Here is a 21,056-nt window from a genome sequence, read left to right on the forward strand (position 1 = left end):
TATTAATGTTTGGAAAAACAAGCTGGTGGTCTCAAATCCAGTTGCTGGCGGGCAGATATCCCCAATCTTGGAAACCACCATCTCAAATGGAACCCTTGTGGGAATCCTTGTGTGGAGGCCAAGAACAGGGGCTGGCATATAAACAGGACTGTAGGTCACAACAACTGGGCTTGTGATGGGAAAGCCAAGTGTGGAGTCATTACAAAGCGAGTGTAGGAAACCAAATGGTATGACGTTAGGGCTCGTTCTGCTACAATTAAAAATTACAAACCCACCCATACCGAGAATGATCCTTCCCATGATTAAGTCAGAAGACAGCGATGGAAAAGATCTATGAGATCAAAAGAATCTATTCTTTTGACACCAAAGGTTGAAGGCACAAGAGTGACCCTCAGGAAAATGTCTTAAGAAAATGTCTCCACTTTTTGCTTTTCAGGAATTATGACAAATATGATATAGTTTTAATCAGCTTGATTTATAGAGTAAATGAATAAAGCAGAGCACTAACTCTCTTGGGTAAACTGCTTTTCCTTTTTCATTAGCATCATTATTGTGTTCCTACAATGTGCAGGAACACACAGAATGCTGGTTCTACTTCATCAGTCAGGGCCCAGTAAGGAAAAGACACACTGGTCTGGACCTTAACAAAGAGAGGTGATTTAACATAGGGGACTGGCGATCCAAGTGACAGAAGAGCTGAGAAGCCAAATGGGCGAAAGTGAGGCAACCCAGGGATAGCTGCTGTGAGTCCTCTGGTTGAAGGAACTGGCAATCCTGGGACCTAAGGGGTTGCAGCGGCAGGGGAGTCATCTGGCAGAAGCCAGAGTCACCGTGGGGACTGTCCAGTGGGTGCTGGGACCAGAGGAAACTCAGTCACTGCTGGAGATATCAAAAGAAACAGGGAGGGAGGAAGAAATACCTTGTTTCTCACCAACTCCTGCTCTCAAATTTTCCCCCACTGCCCTCCATGGGCCAAACTTAGTAGGAAGCAGAAGACAGGGGACCTGGGAAATGAGATTCCTTGTCATCCAGAGATCACAACAAGAGCGGAAACTAGACCTCAGAGCAAACAGGCCTTTGCAGTCCACCTACCCTAGCAGTGTACATGCCATGATAATTCGCAAGTCTACCACGGGGCAGGGAAAGATGAGAGATTCAGGACACTGCAGCAGCCCTGGCTGACTTATTAAATGACTTGACCTGTCTGAGTCATACATTCAAATGGGGATAGGGGGCAGAGAGCAGACCTCTATTCTGGGCCATAAACCTATCATTCTGATCCCAAGATTATAAATCTAAGAACAAAGGTAAATTTTCATAGAAGGCCCAGAATCTCCCACCAATGAGTTCTCAACTCTCACCTTGGTCCCCTTGGTCCTTTGGTCAATTGACTTAATCTTGGTTAAGATTAAGTGCAGCCTCAGGCTGTTGAGAGCCCAGATGTCCATGACAGATGAATCGATAAAGAAGATGTGGTATATATATATACATACAATAGAATATTGTGAAGCCATCAAAAAAATGAAATCTTGCCATTTGGATGGAACTAGAGGGTATTATACTAAGCGAAATAAGTCAATCACAGAAAGACAATTATCATCTGATCTCACTGATACGTGGAATTTGAGAAAGAAGGCAGAGGATCATAGGGGAAGACAGGAAAAACGAAACAAGACGAAACCAGAAAGGGAGACAAACCATAAGAGACTCTTGATCTCAGGAAACAAACTGAGGGTTACTGGAGTGGAAGGGGGTGGGAGGGATGGGGTGGCTGGGTGATGGACATTGGAGAGAGTTATGTGTCGTGGTGAGCACTGTGTATTGTGTAAGACTGATGAATCACAGACTTGTACCCCTGAAACAAAGAATACATTTTATGTTAATAGTTAAAAATTAAAAAAAAAAAAAAAAAACCTAATGAGGAAGCTTGCTAGGGTTGCTTCCTCCTAGGTGGGGCTGGTAGTGGTGGCTGCATGTAGCAGCTCAAGTAATTAAGGTATGTGTACTTCAGAAAATTCTACCTAGTAGGTGTTTTGCTTTTCCTCCAAAAGCCCATCTTAGAGAAGGATCTCAAGGAGGAGAAAGTATCATCAGTGGAAACAGGGTGTATTCCCATTGGCCAAATGGCAGGTGTAACTCCCGCTTCCTGTGACAAGGCAGAGGCTGAGAATCAAGGATTTCTTTCTCACTGAAGCAGAATGGATCCCACAGCTTTTCTCAGTTCAAGAGTTCTACTTCCAATCTAAGTAGCCACCTCTGATCTAAGTAGACTTGGTGGAGTTAAACTATTTATACTTACAAGGAAGTTGCATCTTCTTGCCTAGATAGAGATTTCCTAAGACTTTCTCTACCACAGGAAAAAAGGGGAGCTGAGCTCATATCAAGGTCTTAAATCCTAGTGGTGTGGGGAACAAAGGCAGGAGGAAATGTAGATTAAATTAAACGTCCTTATAACCTGCAGCCCACTACAAATACTGGAGGCAGGCAGAGTAGGGTATATGTTAATGCTTTGCTAGAGCGGAAAAACAACCTTTGCTTGACAATAGCTAGGCCTACAGGATCCTGTGAGTCTTCTTTAGCATATGAAAGTCCTTTTGGAAAGTACCTTTGTCTTTAATTCCTCCAACTTCAAGTATATAATCTACCCAAGGGCAGGCTTTTCTTTTTTTTTTTTTAATTTATTTATTTTTTAATGATTTTTTATTATATTATGTTAGTCACCATACCAAGTGCAGGCTTTTCTGCCCAGGGTCTTAGTCCTGTGCTTTTTTTTTTTTTTTTTCTTTAATTTTAAGGGGTGGGGCGAGGGAGAGGGAGAGAAACTCAAGCAAACTCTGCACTGAGCCTGATGCAAGGCTGATCCCAGCACCCTGAGGTCAGACCTGGGCTGAAACCAAGAGTCGGACACTTAACCAACTGCGTCACCCAGACACTCCCTATACCCATCCTGTAATAAAACCACCTTTTTGCACCAAAGAGGTCTCCAGAATTCATTGACCGTTGGCTCTGAAACCCACATTTCCACATCACTAGGGTGCTTAGGTCAAGTCTGAAAGCACCTGTGCTCTCTTGCTGTTGTGCTCAGCACCTGATTTCTGTAAGGTGACTCTGGTATTACAGATCCCCCTTCCCTGCACAGGGAATGAATCCTCCCTGAAAGACTGGCTTGGCAAGAGGTTTGCTCTCCTCCCTATAAAGTTGTATTCGGCCTGTGCCCTTAGGTATGTGGTCCCCAAGGCTTCCCCCATCAGCCTCCTCTTCCAGTCAGATTTAAGATGAGGTCGTATCTGAGAAACATTGCAGAGGAAGAATCAGATAGACTTGTGAGTTGCTGAAGGAGAGGGAGAAGAAAAGCCTCTCTGAGGCAGTTGGCTTCTAAGTCGGCCCCCAATGCCCCCTACCTCCTGGTACTCATATCCTTATGGAGTACCCTCCCACACTGTACCAGGTTGGTCTGTGTGACCAATAGGATACGGCAGAAGAGATGTTGCTTCTAAGCACAGAGAATTTAAAAATCTGTGCCTTCCATTTTTGGGGTTCTTCTCTTTCTCTATCACTTGCTCTGGGGGGAATTCAGCTGCCATGTCAAGACAGTACTCAAATAGGCTATGGAGGGACCCATGTGCTAGAAACACAGACCTCTGGCCCAATGACTGTGGCCTGTCAACAACCATGCAAATGCATCTGGAAGAGAATCTTCCAGCTGCTGTTAAGCCGCGAGATGCCTGTGGCCCTGACAGATAGCTGACAGCAACCTTGAAAGAGATCCTGAGCCAGAACCACCCAAGTTAAGTTGTTCCTGGATTCTTAAGCCTCAGAAACCATGTGAGATAATAAATGTTTGTTCTTTTAAGATATTTAAGTTTGGGGCCATTTTTATGCAGCAATAGATAACAGAATTTTCTCAGGTTTCTGGCTCAGGTGATAAGATGGATTGCGAAGCAATTAAAGAAGAAAGTCAAGATGACAAGCAAGGTCACAGGAAGGGACAAGGGAGAAGGAGAGTCCCTATTTAATCTGCGCATACAGGGCTCTGCACACCCTATGGCAGAGGGCACTTGTATGGACACAGAGATCATGATTTTCTAAAGCACACACAGTATAGTGTTCGGCAATGGGACTGAGTGTCTGAAATCAGACCGATCATAGACAATTGAGGAATGATGGGTTTATGACCTAAGCATGGATGCTGCCAGCAGATTTGAGTCTGGATGCCCCCCACAAATCAGGGAGTGTGTGTGGGAAGAAATTCTCCCATTGACTGGATATTTAAAAAGAACGCACCATCCTTTCCTCTCCCATTCTCGATTATTTCCCCTCTAAGTGGTCTAGTTCTAGATATTTTGCTCTAGAGTTCTGTCCTGACCCTCCCTGGCATCCTTCAAAGGCTCTACCAGATTGTCCCTGGGCACCTGACTTCTCCCACCATGGGGATTAGTTACCTGGCCAGGCCCCCAAGAAACTGTCACCTCCCACCCCCTTACTGTCCTCATGATTCTCTTCTGCTACCTCCTCTTTACACTGCTGGGGCATCCTTGCCGCTAAAATCTGTGTGTTTTCTTTCTCGCTGTCTGTAGAGGCCGCTTTTAGGCAAGAGGCTGGAGCAATGGAATGCAGAGCAAAGCAAAAGGGCCCCCCAGTGACCGCCTGGCTGAACACAAACAGGCCCATTGGGCCACACCTCAAAATATCCATAAACTCTAACCTAATGAACCAAAGGGCTACTTACAACCAGGCACAGGTACCAAAAAATGGAAAATTCCATACATCCCCATACCTCCTCATCTTCCCCCTTTAAGTACAGCCCCCACCCACCAAGTCCTGGCAGATGTCTCTGCTTTGCGGTCCTGCCTGCCTCACCCTTGTAGTGTAGTCAATAAACTTCTTTCTCCTTTGTTCTGCATCAGGGGAATCCTGTCACCACCTGCACCGCTGGCCCCCACCCGATAAGGACGCCCCACATTTGGGGCCCCCCATCTGAATGGAAGAGGCACCGCACTTGCCTCTGGTGTCCAGAGCTGTAACTCTGAAAGGGTAAAAGCCCCATCCATAAATACAGCCACGTCGGATACAAAACTCAATCGCTTTCTCATTGGAATGTTTTCACAAATAGGAAAATCATCACCTAGGCAAAATTTCTTGAAAGCACAAATTATCTTCGAGCTCCTAGCCTACTCCTTTCTTGGCCTTTTCCTCTTTCTCAGTTGCAGCTTCCTCCTTCCTTCCCAACAAGCTCACACCAAGCACCAATGACTTCATAGGCAATGGCCTTTGGAGCTTTTACAACCTGAAATCTTTATGCATGTCGCACATTTTAGTGCAAACATCTAAAACGATGTAAAGTTAAATGACTATATTTTCAACAGAGATGAAAACGTTAACCTCTGGATAAAACTCTAGTAGTGGAATGTGGGGCATCTGACAAAAAAGTGGAGAATGGGTGAACATAGGGACTTCACTGATTCATGAAAATCATACTCCCCACGGGGTGATTCAAGAGTCAAGATGGCGCCCATCATGCACACCTACAAATGAGAACTACAGAGAGCTGATTTCCTGTCCCCCACACCCTGGGCCCCAAGAGGGGAGGAAAATTTATGTGCATTTATAAATATGCTCTGCAGCTATCTGGATGTGCAATCACTGAAATAAATGCAGCTGTGTTTATTCAACATGCACAGCCTTGCACCTTGGCCATGTTGCTAAAACGCTCATGGGACAGATGTGCAGGCGCCAGCCTCCAATGCTTGTAACTTCATTATTTCCAGACTCACTAATTCCTTCCAGCACACATAGGAAGACTCTCTCACACCAAGGCTCATCCCACATGCCCTGGGATAGCTACCCAACGAAAGGCTCCCTGGGGAGCCCAGTTAAACTGCATAGGAGTTGTGGGGGCGGGGAGGAGGACACTGAAAATCAGAAAGAAAATCGTAAGACAGTGCGAGAGCAGACCCATGACTTGCTGCCATTAAAGAACTTCTGAATTGAGCAAGAACTTGCCAGAATGGCTACCACCTCAGCTTGATACATGTTTGCGTGTTTGTGGAGTGGTTAAACAAGGGTGAGATACACTAACTATGCTGCTTTGGTCTGAATGTGTCCCCCTCAAATTCCTCTGTTGAAATCCTAATGCCCGTGTGACTGTTGGGATTAGGAGACAGGCCCTTTGGGAGGTGCTTAGGTCACATGAGAATGAGGCTCTTATGAATAAGATTGATGCCCTTATAGAAGAAGCCCAACAGAGCTCCTTAGCCCCTTGCCGCGTGTGAGGACGCAGCCAAAAGTCAACAGTCTGCAACCCAGAAGAGGGATTTCATCAGAGCCTGACCACACTGGCACCCTGATCTTGGACTTCCAGCCTCCAAAACAGTAAGTAATAAATTTGTGGTATTTTGTCATTGTAGCCCAAATGGACTAAGACACACACCTTCCAAGGTAAGAGGTCAGTGAACACTCACATGCTTGCTCATTTTCTTAAAGAGCATCCACAAAGGAAAACTTGTAGGGGATTGATTCCAAAATATATTTTATTTCTCTTCGGCTGACAACTACATGCATTTGTCTTTTTGCAGTCAGTGTGAAAAGGGGGTTTTTCTTAATTTAAAAAACGTTTCAAGTTCCACCACTTTCCATAAAACCACCCATTTCAGAGACTTGGTACCACCATTCAGTGACTGGGGAGAGGGCTGCCTTAGGAGAAGCAGGCAGGAGGTGATGAGATGAGCCAGTGTGGCTTGTTGGGATTTTTCCCACAATGAAGGACTGTCGCCAGGGGGCCAAAGATGTGACAGTTCTGTGAGTCCAATTCTTTTAGAAAACCTGCCAGGGTTACAAAGTCTTCAGGACTCCTCCTTACCATCTCTTCCCCTTCCTGCACCTGATCTTTTGTAAGACTCCATGTTCTCATTAAACCCGAGTTATAAGCAAGCAACCCTCTTGCTTTCTTATGCCACTAAAACCAAGAGGCAGACTACTAAAATAGGAAATGTCAACTATGACTCACTCTCTCCCCCCAGCTCTACACACACACCTTCCTTATTATATTCTCCTTCATGGCACAATTACCAAAAGTGGGATCCTTCAATCATACTGGACATATGGCAGGTGCAAGGAGAATGCTGCTTTGACTCAGATTTTGTGTACAAAATGAACTGGACTGAATGGAAGTGGCTTTGAGTCAGAAATTCACCACTTCTCAGCACAAGTGTTTTGGGTACAAATCAGGCAAGCTGTTTATAAAAGCAAAGACATCATTTCTCATTTGGAAGTCTCACTTGGAGATCCTAAGATGAAATCTCTTTTTAACACACAAAAAACTTAAGCTCCAGAGATGTAGAAGGCCTTATCTGAAGTCACACAGCTAATGGACAGCACAGCTCAGACGAGTATTCTGGTCTCCTGGCTCTCACTTTCCAGGTTCTTTCCAACATACTATGCGCTTTGGTTATGTCACTGTGATTTGTTATGTTCTGTTGATGTTTGGTTATTCAGGGTTTTTCTGTTTGGTGAGTCACTTGGGTTACTTGTGTAAATTAAGACAGTCCATCACTGCCTTTTGTCCTGTGACTCACCTGGGATCCTGGTAAATAGAGATAGATCTAGAATGTCAGCAAGGGGAGAAACGGCTACTTTAGTAGAACCCTTCCAAACATTTTCAAGGTTGGGATTATCAATTCCTCCTGTAATCTTACAATGATATTATAGCATTAATGTGTATTTCCACTTCAGTTCTCATGCATTTTGTATTGGTTTCTTGAAGTAGAAAAGAAAAAAAAAAAAGGATTAACTGTGGAAATGCTCCTTTTAGACCTGAAATCTCTTCCCAAAGATCTCCTGCTCATTCTTTTCAAACTGTCCTTTATAGCAAAATATTAAACGATGAACTATTTTTGTGGGGGAAGAAAAAACATGTTTTAACATCTGGTTTTGATGTCAAACTAAAAATACTTCAAAAGTCTACATCTTCCTTGGTCCAACAGTGAAGTAATAAACATAAGAAAGAAAAATTATTCTCTTTAGTATTTTGCCAACTTCATCCTGGTCTTGTCTGAAACATCATCATACTGATTTAAGGAATTTAAAATTTTTTAATATTACTTTAAATTATAATGTATTTTCCTAGTCAGTTTCCTTATCTTTAACAATGATCCAATAAGTGGAGTTTTAAAAATAAATTTCCTATATTTAACTGAACTTCCACTCCATTCAACTCATGTTCAGTCATGTCATCAGCTTAAGCCCAGGTTCCCTAGACCACTTGGCTGGTTCCACAACTACTATAATGATCCTAAGGGAAAAGGGAACGGGTTACCAGAGAGAATGCTTTGGTTTTAAATAACATTTTATTCAGTGGAATGGAGAAGTACATAAACTTTGAACTAAAGATTTCTATTTCTAAAAGTTTTTTTCTTAAGTATACTGAAGATCTAGAACCAAAAAGATTTTTTTTTAAAGATTTATTTATTTATTAGACAGAGAAAGAGACAGTGAGCGAGAGAGGGAACACAAGCAGGGGGAGTGGGAGAGGAAGAAGCAGGCTCCGAGTGGAGGAGCCTGAGCCGAAGGCAGACGCTTAACGACTGCGCCACCCAGGCGCCCCCCAAAAAGATTTTAAGTCCCTTTCCTTTCTAGCTTAGCAGCAACCCCTTAACACATTCTTGACTCTGTCCCTGTTCTCAAATAGTTCTTCAAAATATTTTTAGAGGCCACACAAACTCACACTACACTAATAAGCAGGCTTTCCAAGAAGCATGTTATATCAGACTGTCATATATGTGTCTGTTTTGGCAGTCCTTTTTGAATGTCACCTATAATCCAGTATCTACAGGACAGAGGCAAGAAAGAACATTTCAGTTCAAGAACTTCCATAATCCCACAATGGCTAAGCCCCAGTATGAAAATGTAGCTTTTATACAATCAGACACTTCATTTTAGAACTAGAATAGTAATGGGGAAAAAGAAATTACTGACAATTATTGGACATACTCTTTCATAACTTCAAATACATTTTCAGTTCTCCAGAAACCACTGTCACTTGATAAAAATGGGAAGGCAGCCCTTACTTTTCTAAGGGATTCCAAGGTAGAAAGATGGTGACTGCTTTCCAGATTTGAAGTTTATTTTTTTAATAAACATTATTTTTGGTCAGGCTTAGGTATACTTTTAAAAGGCAAAGATAATACACAGATTTCCCATTTACCCCATACTCACTGTTATTAACATCTTACATTAGTATATTTGTCACAACTGATAAACCAGTATTGATATATTACTAAAGTCTGTATTTTACTCAGATTTCCTTGGTTTTCCCTAATGTCCTTTTTCTGCTCCAGGATACTACATTATCTTTAATCATTATGTCTCCTTAGGCTTCTCTTGACTATGACCGTTTCTTAAGACTTTCTTTGTTTATGTCGACCTTGAGAGGTTTTTTTTTTAAAGATTTTATTTATTTCTGTGAGAGAGAGGACATGAGCAAGGGGAGGGGTAGAGGGAGAAGCAGACTCCCCACTGAGCAGGGAGCCCCATGCGGTGCACAATCCCAGTACTCCGGGATCACGACCTGAGCCGAAGACAGACACTTAACTGACTGAACCATCCGGGCACTCTGACCTTGAGAGTTTTGAGGAGTACTAGTCAGGTATTTTGTTGAATGTCCCTTAGCTGGGATTTATCTGATGTTTTTCTCTTGGTTAGACTGAAGTTATGGGTTTGGGGGAGGACAATCACAAAGATGTCATTTCATCACATCATACCAAGGGTACACACTATCAACATGACTCCTCACTTTGATGTTAACCTTGATCTCCTCACTGAGGTCATGCTTGCCAGGTTTCTACAATGTAAAGTTACTCTTATTTCTTAGCCCATACTTGATAAGGAACAAGAGTTATGTTCCACCTCCTTGAGGAGGATGGAGTATCAACATAACTTGGACAACTTCTGTACCTTAGATATGTCTATTTTCCATTTGCTCATTTATTCAAATATTTATTTATATCAATGTGAACTCATGAATACTTATTTTATACTTTAGGTCATCGTCCAAAACTATTTTATATTGTTGTTCAGCTTTGGTCATTGAGAATTCTTTCTGATGGCTCCTTGGACCTTGGGCATATACCCTCAATTGTGGGCCACTATTGCTGCTGTTTGAGCACTTCCTTATTTTCTGCCACTACAAGATGCTCCAAGCTCATCTTGTACATTTCCTGCAGTCCTAGCCATTCCTCCAAGAAGCCCTGATTTCATTATTGGAGAATGGTATTAAAAACCAAGACCCAGGGGGCACCTGGGTGGCTCAGTCGTTAAGCGTCTGCCTTCAGCTCAGGGCATGATCCCAGAGTCCTGGGATCGAGCCCCACATCGGGCTACCTGCTCCGCTGGGAGCCTGCTTCTTCCTTTCCCACTCCCCCTGCTCGTGTTCCCTCTCTCGCTGGCTCTCTGTCAAAGAAATAAATAAAAATCTTAAAAAACAAAAACAAAAACAACCACCACCACCAAGACCCAGGCACTGTGCTTCTAGACCCTCCCAGATAACAAGCAAGGAAATTTACCTGTGTATGCTACTCCTTGGAAAACACCTATTTATAATTGTTTCTATATGCAACCATCTGTATTCATCTTAAACTAAACATTAAACATGAGTTTATAGTGATATCTCCAATTCTAATCTATTGCCAGAGAGATCATTCTAGCCTCTTTCTCTTGCTCATCTGTAACCTCCCACTTCAACATTGAGAAACCCGGCTCCCAGATTTACTTAATTTGTTTAATTGCTCAATTCTAGTGTACATGTGTAGTGGTACTAGAATTGTTAACCTGTACTCCCATAACAAACAACTTTATCAACTACAACACAGTATTTAGGTACAGTTCCTTTTGCCTTTAGTCTTACAAACTCCACTCATTTCCAAAGCGACTTAGGTCAGCACCTTCGCCCCCAACCCCCTTCGGTGAGGTTGTTTCATACATTTTTAATACAATTAGATTGTTTTGTCACAATTTGCATTCCATCCTGGGATCCTTTGATCTCTTATTTATATATTATCAAACTGAATAATTTAAATTTTATCTTCAACGTTAGGTAGGGTGAGTGTGACAAGGGGAGAAACCACTGATGGAACTCGAAAGGGAAGGAAACAATTTAGAGATTTTCTTAAGTTTCTGTCTAATAACTGCTTAAAAATAGAAATTTACTGAAAGCTAATATATTTTTCAAATGTACTGAAATCTCTGCATATAATAAGAGACATAGTAAAGATCAAAAGGAAGAAATGCAGCTCCCTTTTACAACTGAAACACGTTTTTTTCCGAGGCTCTTTCAGTAACTTTATTCAATTCTCCTAGTTGTAAAATGAGCATAAACATTTCGTATCCAGGACTAAGAATGTAGGTATGCTGATAGTATTCTGCCACTCAAGGATAAAATGTTAGTTTTAGTAAATGTAGACTCTATGCCTTGGAGAAAATAAGCCCTACCCAATTGTATTTTTCACACAATTGTAATATTTTATATATTTTCACACAACTATATTCATAAAGCCTTGTAAACCTGATGATTATTATGTGCTCTTATCACTAAGGAATTTTTTCTGTCTAGCAACCTGGGATCCTTAGGCATTTTAAAGTCCTTAAAGTATCCAGTTACCAATATATACCTAGATTTATTCATAAGCATGTGAGAGAGTTTAGAAAGATTTGGTGGCCATTCATGGAAGATTATCTTGACTGTAATAAAATTACCTCCAAAAAAGACAAAAGGGAGAGAAAACATCTTTTGAGGATTTCTTTGTTAAAACAAATTTATTATTCTTGTAAGGCTGCAAAAATGCCATTTACTTACTAACATATAATCACAAACTCCCAAGGATACAGTTTAAACTCCTGCTATGATCATGCATTTTATTGAATTATCAGAAAAGGAGACATCACGAGTAAATCTGCCAAGTCAACCTTTGCAGGAACAAGATGTGCCCAAGCACCTCTTCAGTTTCTTTATGGAATTCAGCATTTATCCATAACTCATTCCTACTCAACACCTGACATGTAATGTAATTCACAACTCTTATCTGTTTCTGTATAGTGAGCACTGAGAAGAAAGCCATGTTTGAAGTCACTAATGAGTATTTCTTCCAACTACTGTCAATAGATTCTTCTTCCCCATTATTCTAATTCAAAAATGAAATATCTGGGAGTATTAAAAACTATGATTTCCTAAATTAAGTATTCAGAAGCCATATTTTGCTAAATCTTATTGAAATACGTCCTTTAATAATTTCAAAAAAATTTAAAGATACAATAAGAACACCTGTTTCTTTTCCTCATGGTCTCCCAAGAATATCCAATAAGTTATTCTATATATAAATCAGTATGCTTTCGTACTGGTGTAAGTTTGCACCAACCCTGCAATTTCCCAAAGGCTGCCTCAGACTCCAACAGAAATAAGACAAGAAGTGAACTCATTCTCAGTGGGGTGTAAGAGCAGAGAGGTAAGATTGGAGGTGAGGAGCAAGATAATCAGAGCTCACAGCTGAAGTGACGCTTAAAAAAAAACAAAAAACTAAAAGGTTTTTGGAGGTGGGTTGGGAAAGAGATCTAAGCAATTTCCCGAGGCCACCACTTCTGTCAAGGGAGTCATGCTATAAAAGAAGGTGCTCGAAACAAGTTCATTGAGATCAGCATTCCTCCAGCCACACTCGACAGTAATTACTGTCCTGATCTGCAGTACCTTAGCACAAAGGAACAGGTAAGATAATGAGGAATCAATGAAGTTTCATTTTAAAATTCTCAAATTCTGGGGCGCCTGGGTGGCACAGCGGTTAAGTGTCTGCCTTCGGCTCAGGGCGTGATCCCGGCGTTATGGGATCAAGCCCCACATCAGGCTCCTCCGCTATGAGCCTGCTTCTTCCTCTCCCACTCCCCCTGCTTGTGTTCCCTCTCTCACTGGCTGTCTCTATCTCTGTCAAATAAATAAATAAAATCTTTAAAAAAAATAAAAATAAAAAAAAATAAAATAAAATTCTCAAATTCTCAAAACTCTGAACAACTGTTGAAGGAAGGACAAGAAGAAAAGAACAAACGGCTGCCTAAACACCTCCCCTGGAAATCAATGTCTCTCATCAATTCTTTCTCTCCACACTAAAAACCCAATCTCCTGGTGCCAAACAGGAAGAACGGCGGCCAAAAGAGCAGGTGTGCAGTCTCAGCAGGACTGTGTCACGCTCTTCAGAAACAGAGCCTTCCAGCGTTTGGGGTTTGCCCTATATGACAACTGACAAAGTTCAGAGAGGGACAGCTGCCAAGAGACAGGTACAGTAAGAAAGTCACAAAGCAGAGCTAGCTTGATTTGGAAGCACTTGGCCAGGCTTCATACCGACCCAACTTGGCGGCAGTTTATTCCCTCAGGGGGAATATGAAGGAACTTTGAGAAAGTATTTGCTCAGAGACACGTATCCACTCCCATCTACAGCACTGAAGTCACCAGCAGAGATCCCAACGGAGAGCTAGGCTCGGGATTTAATCATTAGGCTTGACTTTCAATCTCCTAACTCAGAAATACAGGGGCTTAATAAAGTAATCTTTTCATCCTGACTTAAGGGAAATAATCCTATTAAGAGTTGAGCATGCCTGGGAATTTACCTGCTTCACTGTGGGCCTAGGGATTTGAGGCTAGATGGGTAATGCCACAGAATAAAGAGGAGCACCTCTGCCGAGACTGTCCCTGTCTAGGGCATTGCAAAGGCTCATCTCCCAGATTAATGGGCAGGGAGCTGCGGAGCACCCGGAACCTACCTGCCGCTCTGGTCTGAGGTCCATGTAACTGACCGCCCCTGGGGTTTGGTGCTGTACCATATCCTTATGGCGTGAGGAAAGTCAGTAGCTGTCTGAGCCCCTGTCTTCCTGATCTGTAAGCTCCAAGTGTCAGTGTCAAACAGGAGTTCCCCACAGCCAGGGGCCTGGCTGCAGCCAGCATAATAGTCTAACTGCTCCCGCCAACGAGCTGCAGGCAGAGTCACGAGTTCATGCACAATCTGATTCCTGAGCTCCTCAGAAACAACTGTGAGCCTGGGAGACCTTGTAAATTTTTCAATACCTGGCACGGCAGCAACATCCACCTCCTCAACCTTTAACACAGATAAATCACAGCAGTCCAACACTAGCAAAAAGTCCTCACTCCCATGACTCCCTGTGTCACAGCGGTACTTTGCACTAGAAATCCCAGAAGCCTGTTCAGGGTTGCCATGGTTACCATCTTTACTAGAAGTATCTTTTTCACCTCTACCACAGTTCGCAAAATCGTTATATCCTGTTTTAGATGAGAAGGTCCTCGTATCTGTCACAGGACTATGGCAGGGTTCCGGCGTCCTAAATCTGCAGGCTTCATTTGACTCTGATCGGCAGGTTTCCTCGGTGGAACCCCTCTGTTTCTCGAATCTGTTCCCAGACTCAAAGAAAAGCACTATGGTGCCCTCAATGATTTGACTTTCAAAATCGACATCTAAATCCAGTACATAGTGCTTCACAAGGATGTGGCTGGTGTTGGCCATGAGAGGCAGGTCATCCCGGGAAGGGTCCAGCTTTATGTCCATGGTGTCGGCTGCTGTTTGAGAGCTTTCTTACAATCTCTGAAGGGACTTCCTATCTGCCTTAATCTTCCGGAATCATAAATGGCTGCTTACCAAAAAAACACCTGATGTCACAAATTGTGGTTCCACAACTTTCAGTCCCCTGGCAAAGAAGAAAAACACAATTAGACAAAATTCCAAACAAGACCCTAAGTGTTCCTACAACCACTGCTTCAGCAAACTGACTACCTCCTTAAATAATCCCCCAATGTGGTAGCAGCTCAGGGCTAGAAGGCAGACTAATCTTTCTGACTGACATCAAAGAAAGCTGCATTATGGGTTTCTAAAAATATTTCAATTACCAATGGAATGAAAGGGGCCTCCACAAAGCTCGAAGAAGAATCATGCTCTTAACTAGAACATTCCTTGTTTTGGGAAAGATCAATTGTTATGCAAAAGCACAACTGAGCATCACTGTGCCTCTTGTTTTAAAAGATATTAAGTGCATCATTTCTAATTTTGTGCATCAAAGATAAGTGACTGTTTCTCTACTGTGATTCTAAGTAACAAATGTGAATGAAGGCTAAATGGCCTCATACGTTTTATTCTTTGAGAGTAATAATTTAATACATAAAATGTAACTCCAGGGATTAATGTACTTTTCACATTAGGACTGCTCTCATATCAGCACTTCCAGTAAATTACAGGAAAATGAGCCAATTTACCAGGAGTGCATTCTAAGTATTCCTTTGAGATTGTTCATGGAGATTTTTCAAATTTATAGTTAAATACTCAAGGTATATCATTACATCTTAATAGCTGAAAACCCATTAACATTCTGGATAATAGCCTTCTTGTGGCAAACAAAAAGGTCTTCTCATTTGGAAAAAAAAAAGTATGCAAATATCTATAAAAGGAAAAAGAGAAATTAAAATGTACAAACAGATGTTGTAATAAAATACCCAAGTTCTTCATAAAAGTTCTGAATCAAAATGTATTATTTTATAATAGCAATCCGCCTAAAAGAAAAATTATTTGAAATTATTTCAGTCCCTGTTGTGTACCTGATTTCTTTCAGCGTATGCTGTTATTTTTTATTCTTTTACCAAAAATGAAAAAGGGAGGGAATATAACAATTCTGACAGATGTATTTAAAATAATTTTTGTATTTCTAAATATCAGGAGGTATTCTTCTATCAACTCCAAAACAATATCACTTGCTTTTCAAGTAAAACTGAGCCCTCCCTTTTTATTCTGTTTAACTCCTCCTCACCTCCCCTCAGATTTTATCTGCCTGTCTACTAGACTCTTATTTCTCTTCCTTCTAGAATCTCATTCCAGAAATCAAACCTACTGAATTTTCACTTTCTACATCTCCACAGCCTATTTCCTCAGGAAAATCTTACTTACCCTAAGGAGGGAAAAAAATCTGGCTTCCTGCAGCCTTGTCCAATCTGGTTTCATGCTACTTTCCCAGTCGTAGAGAACATACACCCTTTGCATCCTTGTCCTATAGCCAAAGGGCCTGCTCAACACTCTGCTCCCTAAATATGACCAGACACCAGGCCTCCCTGCTCTTTGGACTAAGCCGTGTGCCATACCTGGAGTGTACCCATAGCCACCTGCCAAATTCTATTTTCTCCCCATACCCAGCTCAAGTGCAATCACCTCCTGAAATCCTTCCTTACTTCTTATTCTCCCACCCTTCACCAAACTGCATACGGGAATATACAGTCTGATTTTTAAAGTAATAGGAATTGAGAGAAGTCAGGGATGCAAAGAATATTTTGAGATTACTTTATAAAGAAGCTGGCACTCCCCTTGGTTCTAGAAGAATCAATGGGCAAAGGAAAGAGGCAGAGTATTTTCTTTTCTTCATGAAAGCAACTGAACTCATCGTGTAAGGAATAATAACCTTCAATAAAGCCACTGGGTCTATCTATGTAATAAAAAACAGTGGACGTTAAAACATCATCTTGTTGGTGTTTGGGGCTGCTAATATGCAGTCTTTTGTTGATTGGGCTCTTTAAAAAACCTTACTTAATATTTTTTTTTGAAAACTTGAGTATACACACACACACACACACACACACACACACACAGACAAGAAGAAAATCTGAATCAGCCGAGACAAGGGTTAACTTAGTGGCCATGTAAACCATGGCTGAAGAACCATTTAGCTTGTGTGACAATATAAATATAACCATTCACTGTCTAACCCTAATAGAGCCTTTCATTTATTTGTGAAAATTAATATAATTTAAGACTAAAACACATTCTACAGAGCAGTTTTCGCCACTTTTGTGACTGGTAGCAGATGACGAGGCAGCCTTCAAGCCCACCCATAGCCAAGCCTGTTCGCATCACCTTGTCACCCTCACCGGCAGCAGTCTGCTTCTCTTCAGTGGATCTTGAGTACACTCCCCATAGTTGCGGTTCTAACTCTTTCCAGTTCCGTGCCTGCTGACTCACTCTCAGTTGACTATCTGGCCCTCTACTTTACTGAGATGATTTCGAATCTCTGAAACTCCATCTCGGCTCACTTACCTTAGTTCTTCACAACTACTGCCTTCTCCTCTCTGATTCAAAGGAAACAATATCCCTTCTCACCAAAGCTAATTCCTTTCCCCTTGAATCCTAGCTTTTGGGGTCTGAAAAGGCCAAATGAATGGTACTCTTCTTGCCCATCCAGATTCTGTACATACCAGAAAATGAGGATATGGCAGAGGGATACCAAAATATCACCATTATTACTGATGAAGGCTACACTGGACAACATGATTTAGTGTGGGAGCCAAAGGTACCTGAAAATTGAATCCCCAAATTCAACAGATTTACCCAGAGGGTCATAGGAAACACTGGATCAGGTCAAAGCTCCCAGAGAAGAAGGTACCCTCCCCACGCAAGAATAGGGCCTGGAGAAGTAAGGAGAAAAGCCCTCCAAGGGCAGGATTGCTGCCCAAAAGCAAAAGGGAAGAGCTGAAAGAAGCAGAACATGTTCCACTTCTTCCCATCCACCTCCGGTAGGTACAAGAAATAAAGTGGTCAGCAATGTCACAGTAATCAAGCTCCCCTCACAAGACAGGAAACACCAGGAAGAAGAAAGAGCTGTTCCCCCAAACACTATCTCCTCCCACTAATTGGGAATCTTGTTGCATTTGACAAAAAATGTTTCTCTCGCCAACATTTTCTTCCTCTCAATGCTTCCATCCTGTTTGTAATGTTTCAAACATCCCCCAGGGCTACCATCTTCAAAAACAAACACTGCAATACATCCAGCTATCAAAGCACTATGTTGTACACATTAAACTCATACGATGTTATAGGTCAATTATATCGCAATTAAACCAGGAAACAAACAAACAAACAAAAACATTTACCCCTGTTGCCCATGTTAACTAAGTCTTTATTTCTTTGCGTTCTGGAGCTGACAAATTCCTTAAGGCTCACTTAATCCAACTCTCTAGTTTTACAAATGATGACAATGAAGCCAGAGAGATAAAGCAATTTGGCAAAGTCACTCATTTCTGATGCTTTTCTCTTTGCCGATTCTTTCCCTTGGAATTCTCATCCTCCACCTCTTGTGGCCATTTCCTTCAAACTGTCCGAGTAATAAATCAAATGCACCTCATAAGACTGTCTTCTATGTTCTCTTTCTACCCTGTCTACCCTCTTCAAGTTGTGTAGACTAGACTCAACTCATATTCTAATAGCTTTGAGGGGGAAATGAGAATTTTTAGGCCAGCCCCAGAAGATTCAGATCACGGTCACCTCTGTATGGTTTCCAACCTAAATTATGTATAACGTGTAAGTCTGTTCTTACTCGCTGCTTATTACACCTATCTCCTCCTTGCCTTGGATTCTTAGATGACCTGAATCTCCCTTCTCGGCAAGTATACAACTCTCACTGACGTCAATCAGGGTCACAGTTCCACGTTCAGGGAAGAACTGAACTAAATGTGGTTGCAAATGCTTGTACGTGGCCACCTTATAAGGCCTCTCTCAGCAAATAGTAACCATATTTCTAAGCAGTCTGTTGACTTCAGCACTTTCTGCTATTATTGTGCTCCAATTTAAAATGCCAGCCTTCTCACTGAAGCATTTTTCCATTCTCTGTCATAAGCCATAACATATAAAATTCCCCCCTTTATCAAACCCAATGGTTAGTTTCCAGTGGCTAACCACTGCTGCCTCTAAAATAAGTGTACTACGTGGTATGTATTTTAAATGCTTAAATGACTGTCTCAGCAACACCATTAAAGGCTTCAAAAGAATTAATATACAGCAATATTTTTCTTGAGAAAGGCAGGAGGAAGGGGAAGAAGGGAGGATCAAATACTAAACAGAGTTATGGCACAGAGAAGAAACTGTCCTGCCACTTTCAGTCACCCAAACAGAAATGCGCACATCTACAAATGTGTAAAATAACCTCTGTAGAGCCATTCCAGATCTCTCTAAAGAGAATAATTTCATTCTCCTTTCAAGCTACAAAGCCATGTGTATCATTCTCATGACCCTCAACTTATCCTGCTTCATTCTGCAGCTACCTTTACCTTCTAGTGGTCTATAAGCAACTAGGGATTCCTGATACATCTTTGTGTGCATGACCACGTTGAGTAGAATGCCCTGTACGTAGTAGGGTCTCAGTAAGTATCTGTGTAATTGACATCTGAGGGCATTTAGTTATCCACAGAACAGGGCTCTGGCTCGCACAGGTCTAGTAGAAACTTATGCTTAACCAACATCTTCCTCCAAATATCTCTCATTTTTTTTTCTTCTCATGTCTTCTTCGCCTGTCCCTCTATGCCACATCTCTTTTCCTATAAGCAATTCAAGGGAAAAGGAGAAATTTTGCATATATGCTTACTATATAGTACTGAGCACACTATGAGTAGTTATAAAATATTTAACTCTACAGACTACTTGCTCAGAGGAAGATAGCTTTCTGCTATTCCAAGTGTGTTCATTCTGTAGGATACAGTGATTGCTCTTAATGACAGCTAGTTTACTTACTGAAAAGTATACTGTTTCTGGGCATAGTTCCTCAGACATTCAAATGCATATAATCATAGGAACATAACTTATTACTGTGAAATTCAATAAAACAATTTCATAATTAGAAGAAATCTTAGAAGTACAAATGTATTATTCTGTATTTAGAAGTGTCACACTGACATACTATTCTGTAACTTGTTTTTCACGCAGTGGTTTTGAAATACAGCCATACAGATGCACACAAATCTAGCTTGTTCCTTTTAACTGCTTAGTGTCCCTATATGAATATTCTACAATTTGTCTATACATTTCCCTACTAATATTTAAATTCTCCTAAATTTTTCATTATTACAAACCATGCTGCAATGAACATCCTTATATATGTATCCTGGAGCACATGTGCAAGTGTTTCCTGGATAAAACACCTAGAAATTCCTTTTGGCCTGAGATTGGTATTGTCACACCTGCTTTCCTTTGGTTTGTTTTTTTCCTTATATATCTTTTCTATCCCTTTATTTTTATTGTTAAGTGCTCTGGGTTGTTTTGCCTTGGATATCTTTTCAAAGCAACATTTGGCTGCATTTAAAAAATATAATTATCATTTTTAATAACTGAAGTAAATTTATTTACATTTATCATGATTACTGTTGTAATAGCATTGATCCTCTCAGCCAATTATTTTGTGTTTTCCATCTACTATGATTTTCTTTGCTACTTAGCTTTTACTTTTCCTGCTTTTTGTTGCATTTTTTCCGAGCTGTTTTTTCCTCTACTGTTTCATCAGTTATACAACCTATTTATTTTCTTTAACATGCCTACTTCAGGTCAATCTCTAGTAGTCTTCTGAATAATACAAAGACCCTAGGAAGTTTTATCACCAGTTCCTCCTTTTCCCCACTGTCAGCTTCCAGATTACTGTTGCCAGTGTCTCAGTATCACACTGTTGTTAACAACCCTCACCCGACTTAGAAAAAGCAAAGTCAATACTTAGTTGTAGTGTTTACCAGCTCCCTTTCTCATGACGGATTCATACAGTCCATTACTTCTGTCAGGGTTCAATTTTGTTCTAGTTAACTACTGCTACCTGACAAATTAACCCAAAACTTTGTGGCTTCAAACAGCAACCATTTGATTATATTCCGAGGGTCAGGAATGCGGGTAACACTCAGCTGGGCCATCTTATGAATCTGAGTACGGCACTCAGCGGTACTCAGCTAGAGACGGGCTTATCTGGGGGTTCTGATGACCAGAGCAGCTACGCAAAGCCTCTCTAATATGGAGGTCTCAGAATAGTTGGATATCTTATATGGCAACTGGTGGCCCCCAAAGTAAGTGTCCCAAAGGACTTCTGACCTAGCCTCAAAAGTCAACTACAGTCTATTGGTTTCAAAAGAGATGTACAGTTAGCTAGTCCAGACTCAAGGACAGGGAACTCAACTTCACGTCTTAATGGGGGGAATCACTAGGTCGCATTGAACAGTGGCCTGTGAG

At 41.4% G+C, this 21,056-nt stretch overlaps 1 protein-coding gene across 13 annotated transcripts in view; it reads right to left on the minus strand.

The window, feature by feature from the left end:
• The window catches only part of AOPEP (aminopeptidase O (putative)), a 348,963-nt gene that overhangs the window by 303,526 nt on the left and 24,381 nt on the right, over positions 1 to 21,056 (minus strand). For 10 of the 13 annotated variants that reach the window (XR_005831814.1, XR_005831816.1, XR_005831815.1 and 7 more), the window contains one exon: positions 13,798 to 14,733. The exons of 1 other annotated variant lie outside the window; for it this stretch is intronic. Coding sequence is in view for 6 of the 12 variants with exons in the window: in XM_040620156.1 (XP_040476090.1) it covers positions 13,798 to 14,594 (797 nt within the window). In the remaining 6 variants the exon portion in view is untranslated. The remainder of the gene's footprint in view (positions 1 to 13,797; positions 14,734 to 21,056) is intronic. 2 more of the 13 variants (XR_005831818.1, XR_005831817.1) reach the window with 1 other exon arrangement.

The sequence above is a fragment of the Ursus maritimus genome, unplaced genomic scaffold (genome assembly GCF_017311325.1).
Source record: "Ursus maritimus isolate PB19 unplaced genomic scaffold, ASM1731132v1 scaffold_34, whole genome shotgun sequence".
Taxonomy (NCBI): domain Eukaryota; kingdom Metazoa; phylum Chordata; class Mammalia; order Carnivora; family Ursidae; genus Ursus; species Ursus maritimus.